The sequence below is a fragment of the Etheostoma cragini genome, unplaced genomic scaffold (genome assembly GCF_013103735.1).
Source record: "Etheostoma cragini isolate CJK2018 unplaced genomic scaffold, CSU_Ecrag_1.0 ScbMSFa_720, whole genome shotgun sequence".
Classification (NCBI taxonomy): Eukaryota; Metazoa; Chordata; class Actinopteri; order Perciformes; family Percidae; genus Etheostoma; species Etheostoma cragini.
Genome location: NW_023269340.1, coordinates 37,448 through 46,075, shown reverse-complemented (window position 1 = coordinate 46,075; position 8,628 = coordinate 37,448). Strand labels below are relative to the sequence as shown.

The window sequence follows — 8,628 nt, the reverse complement described above, 5'->3', positions numbered from 1 at the left end:
ATTCAGACTGTTGCTTTACAACATCATGTGACCCCATAAGCAGAATAATGTTCTTCACAGTTGGGTGTTCTGCCATGATATCTGGGATTCTTTGGGTGAAGTCAGATACCTTGTCTTTGGGAAAACAGTATTTTGGTGTTTTTACTGTTTTTTAAATCTTTTACAGCAGAGACTCCCACAATCAGGATTTGAGGCCTAGTTGTTAGCTTTTTACTTTTTGAATTGCTCTCAGTCCTTACCCTGCTGTGTGGCGATGAGACGCAGTCCCGGTCATTAGATGGCTGTCCAGTGTCGTGCAGCAGAGGTGCAAATCTGTTATCCAGTTGCATACCAGGTTGTTGGGGGGGGAATTTTTTTGGTTATTTACCCTTTTGCAGCTGTCCACGGTTGTGTCCTACTAGGTACAGGGGTTGAAGAGGCGCTCTGCCCAGATGATAATGCAGGCCAGCCGGTCATATCACAAATCTCAGGGTGCTGTGCCCTGCCCGTTAGTCGTCCTCCCATTTCCCAGGAGAATGATTTAGTCTTAGGTTTTGCACCACAAGAGTTCCAGGGAGGACTACCACTTGTTGATTTTGTACCCGTTCTACAGCCCTCCTGTTTCTTTGTAGCTTTGTTGGTGCTAATTAGCCGTGAGTTAGCATGCTTTTGTCCATTGTTCTGGGTCCATGCTAAGGTGGTGTCATTTCCATATCCGTTCACTTCCACATTCACTTCTAATCGGTGAACCTTGGATTCCAGAAGTGCAATCTTCTGAAGGAGTTTGTAGTAGTCATCCAAGGAGAAAGGAGGCATCTTACTGCTAATTAGCTTTAGCTACAGTCACTGTAGGACAGGCATGAGCTATTGGTAGGCCACGCTCACGCAGAAAAATGTTAAAATATGGCAATAGCCTACTGTGTCTACAAAAAATGTATAGTCCAGTGATTTATAAGTATCCAAGAGTCGCTGCTCATAGTTTCTCTCAGAGGAAAAGCAAGATTATCAGCGAAAATATGCAAGCAGATGCAGGAGCAAGCAGCAAAAGCGTCTGGACTGTAAGAAGCAGGAAGCAAGAGATTCAATCAATTAAGACAAGATTATTAAAACCTTTCAAAGATAAGAGATAAACGAGTGTAACATATAGAGATAGAGATAAACGAGTGTAACATATAGAGATAGAGATATATGACTGTACAATGTACAGCAAAGTGTATTATACAATAAATTACGTATGTAATACGTAAGTATTAAGTTGCACTTTGATAATTGACGCAGCGCTATAATGATAACGGCACATGACATACGGGAGATGTTGCACAGTGATGGTTGTACAGTGTGATCGTCCTGACGTTATGTTTTATGATAAACTGCAGCGTCACAGAGAGATAATCTGTGAGAGATAAGATTATTAAATATGGTTTTCACTAAAGTACATTTCCACGTTGAAGGTGTTAAAGTTGAATTAAATGTTAAACGTCACGGGAATAATGACTCACATTTCCTAACTTCTTCCCTCGTGATTACGTGGCTTATGAATACAATCTATATGTAAATTTGAATCTCAGCTGTATGAAATCAGCCTCGTCCAATCACATTGTTTCACAGACACATCGAAAAAAAACAGTCAAAAACGTGTTATTTAGTAATTTGCATAAAAACCATCAAACACGCTTCAGGGAGGAAAAAGGAAAATCTGATATTATACTTTCATAGAGCTCTATATGAGTTGAGCTACCATGGCGACTGCAGCACAACGAGAGACAAAAATGTCCGCCACAGGATCGTTGGGATATTGGATAAGGAAGTCTCACGTAACGCTGTTGAGGACCGTGGAGACCGTCCGGTTCTCTGAAGTGGTTAGCGTGCAGGGAGAGGTCAGTGGATAGGGTGAGGTCAGAGGTCAGCGGGCAGGGAGAGGTCAGAGGTTAGCGTGCAGGGAGAGCTCAGCGTGCAGGAAGAGGTCAGCATGAAGGAAGAGATCAGAGGTCAGCGTGGAGGGAGAGGTCAAAGATCAGCATGGAGGGAGAGGTCAGCGTGGAGGGGGAGGTTAGTGTACAGGGATAGGTAGATGGGATGAAAACTGAATCACAAACAAGGACAAGGACTCCAATTACTGCCTGTTCCTGCTGTACTTCCTCCTTTTTACTACGATTACTGCCTGTTTCTGCTGTACTTCCTCCTTTTTACTATGGTTACTGTCTGTTCCTGCTGTACTTCCTCCTTTTTACTATGATTACTGTCTGTTCCTGCTGTACTTCCTCCTTTTTACTACTTGTCGTGTATTTGGATCCCCCACTGTCCCGTGATAATTTCACTTTAAGTACAGATATTTATACTTTATGCTCTCACCCAACTGTATGTATCTAGTATCTACATGTTTATACTTTAAACTTTCTTCAAACTTTATGTATCTAGTATCTAGATATTTACATTTTTAAGTTTCTTAGACATTATATATTCATATGTATTACTCTACATGCTCTGCACACTCTTTGTATTATTATTATTTTTTTCATATTACTAATAATTCGACTTCTCCACGGTATTTTTAACAAATTCTGTGCTGTATTCTCTCAGCCGTAAACGTAGTTTTGTACGACAGGTACTGTGGGATGATGGTAAGAAATCTGGAATCTGGAACAAAAACAAGACCACAGGTGTGTCTGAGGAACAGTTTAATAAAACAGCCAATAAAACATTAGAACACACAGACACTTCCAATGAAAAGTAAGGACACAAAAAGACCTCCAATCAAAACATCTGGACACCAAATCTGTTTGATCACAGTTTACGGTAATGCAGACAGGTGAGGGGGACGGGGCTTACGTCACGTCAACAACATCCTGATATCAAACAGACACACACACAGTCAACAGGAAGGATCAGCTTGGTACAGAGGAGGGGTGTGTGTGTGCGGGTGGCTGGCTGGACCAATCAATTCATTTCTACTGTTAGCATCATTCACTGATTGGTTCCTTCGCTGCATTAACTCGTTAACTGGCTGATGAACACTAGGATGGCTTCAGAAGTTGTTATTAATGTTTAATTGTCTTTAATTTACTTTACCAGTCTGTAATTAATGTGTAACAGTTGGTTTAATTAATACATGTTGTTATCAACAATTCAGATATCTTCAGATTAGTCTCTTTAGTTTTTAAAATCAAGTTTGATCAGTTCAACTTGGCTCAGATCAGTCCAGATCACTTAAGTCCAGATCACATCAGTCCAGATCACATCAGTCCAAATCACATCAGTCCAGACCCAGAACCCAGTCTGAAGCTGCAGGTATGGGTTTATTTCTATGACCACAAACAGAACCAGACAGATCCTCTGGTCTTGGTCCCGTAGTCTGTGTCCAGTTTCTCTTTAAGACCAAGGAGCGTCTGAACGCCGTTTGGGGACAGAAGGTCCCTCACGGTCATGGTAGAGTCCCGGTCTCATCTCATCTTCCTTAGCCGGGCTCTGTTCTCCTTGTCCCGTTTCTTTAAGGAAGTGACGTGATGGTGAAAGAGAACTTCCTGTTCCTTCTTCCTGTTAAGGGCTAGGAATCGCTGGTCACCACGGTATCGAGCAGAGAACTCCTTAAAGGTCGACCTGCAGAGAAAAGTCCAGAGAAATGCAACGATTAGTTACTATGAGTACTAGAGTACTAGAAGTACTAGGAGTACTAGAGTACTACCTACAGGTAGACTAAGTGGTAAATAAGGGAGTACCATGAGTACTATGAGTACTAGAGTACTACCTGCTGGTTAACTTGGCTTCCTCCAGCAGATGTCTGAACTATGGAGTACGAGGAGTACTAGGAGTACTAGAGTTCTACCTGCCAGTGATCTTAGCTTCCTCCAGCAGCGTCTGAACTGTAGATTACTAGAGTACTACGAGTACTAGGAGTACTACCTGCTGGTGATCCTTGCTTCCTCCAGCAGACGTTTGAACTCTTCTCGAGCTTTCTGCAGTTTCCTCCTCTTCTCCTTGTACTCGTCCTTCACCCGGCTTTTCACAAACTGTTCATACACCTGCAGACACAGTGACATCACTCAGGAAACAGTGATGTCACTGTGACATCACACAGGTAACAGTGACGCCACAGTGACATCACAGATGCAGATGAGACCGACCTGTTTCCGCTGGTCCGAGGTCAGCAGCAAGTAGCGAGGGTCAAACACCATCTTATGGAGCTCCTTCTCCCAGGTGGAGAACGCCGACACCTCCGGACAAACATATCAGTGTCAAATTATTTACATATCTAAACTTTCACAGCTTTCAGTCTTTAATTCTTTATTGTACTATAAAGTATTATTTTTTATTTTTTATTTAATCTTTATTTAACCAGGAAGTCCCTTGAGATTGAAATCTCTTTTTTGAGGGAGACCTGGCCAAGACGGCACACCCGTTACAATTTAAACAGAAAAAACCGCATAACAAAATCACACATGGAGGAACGGACAGGTCCCATGTGGCAATTACATTTTTGAATCACATGACATTTTAACATGGACTTAAATTCATTTGAATGGACTAGATCATTTAGATGGACCAAGTTTTGCAAGTTATTCCAAGACCATGGAGTGAAGTAAGAGAAGGCTTTCTTCCCCAGATCAGTAAAAACCCTCGGAACCTGATAAGAGCACCTGGTGGAACGGTTTTTGAAATCAGCTAGAATTCAGCTTGAGGAGATTACATAAATATGCCGGCAGTTTACCCAAAATTGCCTTGTATAGAAAAATATCCATTGAAGCTGTCTACGTAGCCTCAGTGACGGCCAGCCTACCAGTTTAAAGAGCGTACAATGATAAGTACGGGAATAAGAGCTTTAGTTAAGAAGCACAGAGCTCCATAGGAAACACAGAATCTAACAGGTGGAGAGTGCTAGAGGCAGCATGCATGTAGACATCATCACCATAGTCCAAAACACTTACAAAAGAAGCAAAGAAGCAAAGAAGTGTTTTTCTGGCTGACATGTTAAAAGAAGTTTTATTTCGAAAATAAAACCCCAGCCTTAGTATCAGCTTTTTTACAAGCTTTTCAACATGAACTTTGAAAGAAGGTTTGTTGTCCAGCCAAAAACCTAAATACTTATATGATGAAACATCTTCAATTAAGTCCCCACTTAATGTTTTTATAGTTATATTATCTGGGGACTGGGACCGAGCCCTTGAAAACTTCATAAATTTGGTCTTCTTAGTATTTAGCACTAACTCAAGGCCATTTAGTGACTCTTGAAGCTGTTGAAAGGCTAACTGAAGGTCATTCAAGGCTTGGTTCAGTGAAGAGGCAGCGGAATATATCACATTATCCTCTGCATAAAGGTGCAGTTTAGCAGTTTGCACGTCCTTTCCAATATTATTTATGAATGTAGAAAATAAAATAGGGGCAAAAATCGAACCTCGAGGAACACCCATAGAAATTTCTAAAAAGTCTGATTCAAGATCATCTATGGAAACACATTGCGTTCGTTCTGTAAGATAGTTTTTGAACCAATTAATAGCTGTGTTTCCTATACCAATGTTTCTAGTAATAGCTCATGGTCAACAGAGTCAAATGCTATGGACAGATCCACAAATTAGGCAGCGCAGTGTTGCTTCTGGTCCAAGGCATTTATATTGTCATTTAATAGTAACAAAGTTGCTGTAACAGTGCTGTGTCCAGCTCTAAAACCTGACTGTACAGCAGGTATAATGTTTTGCTATGCCAAGTATTCTTTTAATTGACAGTTTACTTGAGCTTCCAAAATTTTTGCAAGAATAGAGAGTTTGGAAATTGGCCTATAACTGTGAAGATCTGGAGGGTCGCCACCCTCCATACTTTAGGAATTGACTTTGTCTGCAGACTACATTAAACATTAAAAATGTATGCTATAGGCTTAGCTATAAATTCAGCTGCAACTTTTGAAAAGAAAGGTTCTAGGTTGTCTGGTACTGATGATTTATTTGGGTCAATAGCTTTAAGAGCAATACAGACATCCTTTTTAAAAATGGGTGTAAAAACAAAGGTTTCCGGTGATGTTTCAGAGCTGGAGTTGGAGCAATGATAACTTGATTTGGACTCACTGAAAATACAGCCAGCTGATGCAAAGTGATTGTTAAAGTGTCCAATTACGTCAATGTTGTTTTTAATTTCAACTAAATTTAAAAAAAATTATGTTGTGGGAGACCTTAGGAAGAAGAATTGGAATCAGACAGAGACTTAATTTGCTTCCAGAATTTATATGGGTTATTGAGGTTTTCAGACACATCTTTTAGATAGTAATCTGATTTTGCTTTTCTGGTCATGCTTGTGCATTTATTTTTTAAAGTTCTGAAAGCAGTCCAGTCAGCAGTAAAATTTGTGGCTTGAGCTTTTCCCCATGCAACATCTCTTTCTCTGATCATATAACTTAACTCTTCGGTAAACCATGGGTTATTCCTCCCACCAATCCTAAATTTCTTTACAGGAGCATGCTTATTACAGTTTGCTTAAAAAGCAATGTAAAAAAAATGTTCCTAGGAATGTTCCACATCAGGTATCAGACAGACATTTTCCAAATTACAGTTGTACAGATCATGAATAAAAGTCTGTTCATTAAAACATTTAAAAAACCTTTTAAAAACATGACAAGGTTTATGTTTAGGTAGTTTAGTGTCTCTTATACAAGCAATTGCACAGTGATCACTGACACCATTGCAAAAAACAGCAGACAATGTATTTTTTTATGTGGCATATTTGTAAGAATGACGTCCAACAGTGTTGATTTGCTATGATCTCTCGGGTTGATACCTGTTGGGGTGTCAATAAGTTGTGTGAAATTTAAAGCGTCAGATGGACCTGTAATATTCTCAAAGGCAGGGGAAAGCCAATCCCAGTTAAGGTCACCCATTAGAATTACTTCGGAGTCCTTAAGGTTAAGTAGTTCATCATAGAGAGAAGAAATTGTTTATTTTGTAGCGGAGGGTGGCCTGTAACGGCCAACAACAGTGAGGTGTGTGTACTTGTATAAATGTACTTACAGTGCCAGTAGATCAAATTGTTTGGCTTTACTTACTGACAATGTCACTGAGCTTAACATTTTTGATTTGTTAACACACATATATATATATATATATATATATATATATATATATATATATATATATATATATATATATATATTGACATATATAACAACTCCACCCCCTTTACCTGAACAATCTGCTCTGAAAATAGTATAGCCATCAATAGCAATCACATTGTCTGTTATTGTGGATTTTAACCAGGTTTCTGATAAGACCATGATGTCCATATCCGTTGCAACGACCCACAGTCTTAGGTTGTCCATTTTTGGAACGTTAAAATGCAGAATTCCATTGAAGTCACATGGTCAATATATATTTTGTAGTGTATCAGGCCCAGGATATGGCTTTATGTTCCCAGATAACAGCAAAAGTAATAAGACAATAGCTTTGGTATTTCCTGTGCATTTTTATTCACAGTCACTGGCTGACGAGTGTGATGAGAGTCCATGTTGCACAGTAGAGTGGTTATTTAAGGCATTCACCATTAGCAGCTGTAGCGAGGGGCTCATTTGTGTTTGTTGCTGTGCAGGATGGATAAGCTGGTGGTAGCTGCATGCATCCTTAGTGGGAGAATGAGACATTTGCAGTGTACTCACCCACTTATGATCGACAATAAATGGGATGGCCTTGACTTTAATCCATTATTAAATGCTGTGAGTAGTAAAAATAGTAAAAAATGCATTGGGCTTTCATAAAGCATAGGCTGAGCAAACAAAAGGTTCCAAGGGCTCACTGTAGAGTTTAGAGAATCTTCTTTTAAAACAATCCTGAGATGGTTCACTGGTCCAAATGAGCTGACCAACACGCAGGCTTTTCCATAATGTGTGAAACTTGTTGTGATTTAATCAATCCTGAGACGCTTCACATGTGCAATGTGTTAACCAGCAGGCAGCATCGGGGATCCTCACAGCAAGTCCACATTGCTGTTTTGCAGGATGAGCGTGACCGAGCTAATCCAAGCTGTTGTTTCAAAACTACCACCCAGGTGTGGGGGGATAAACCAGGCCCAGACCTGATGAAATGGCTCCAAAACGATCAGTTTGGGTCACCAAACAAGCCATTTAGCAGTAGTCAGATGAAAGCAGATCATCCAGAAGAAAAAGTAGATTTCAAACTCCTCCAGTTCTTTCAGAAGGCCAGTTACAGTAATCCTTCTCCTTTTAGGATAGATTTAAGTATAACAAGATACTATATGAAGATACTCATATCAGTAAGCACGAGTTTCAGCGAAGAGATTACTTTCCTTGGTTAGGTTTTGCAGAAGGCAAGGACACAAAAACACATAAAAAGAGTAGCTCAGCTCAAGCACACAAACAAGGACCCAGACTGGTGGCGGCCATCTTGGAACTGCTGACATGAACAGAGTTAGAAACTGGAATCAACAGCCAGCTAAGTACTGTGCTATATACTACTGTGTGAGGATAACTTCTCAGGCCTTCGGTGTGCGTCCGTCTCATTGACGCTATGATTAATAATAATTTATTATTGGATCATGATTTCCAAACTGCATTCCAACAACAGCTTGACTGCTCTGGAGCCTTGAAGTCCTGGAGTCCTGGAGCGTCGGTTGGTGACCAAACAAACGTATGTCAGCATTGTGGGGGGGGGGGGGGGG

General features: G+C 40.4%; 1 protein-coding gene across 1 annotated transcript in view; it reads right to left on the bottom strand.

The window, feature by feature from the left end:
* Positions 1 to 2,659: 2,659 nt before the first annotated feature.
* LOC117941426 (transcription elongation regulator 1-like protein) overlaps positions 2,660 to 8,628 on the bottom strand; it is a 35,034-nt gene continuing 29,065 nt past the window's right edge. The window contains exons 13-15 of the mRNA XM_034866450.1: positions 4,101 to 4,190; positions 3,880 to 3,998; positions 2,660 to 3,576 (exon numbers count right to left, since the gene is read on the bottom strand). Coding sequence (XP_034722341.1) covers positions 3,420 to 3,576; positions 3,880 to 3,998; positions 4,101 to 4,190 — 366 coding nt within the window. The 3' untranslated portion in view covers positions 2,660 to 3,419. The remainder of the gene's footprint in view (positions 3,577 to 3,879; positions 3,999 to 4,100; positions 4,191 to 8,628) is intronic.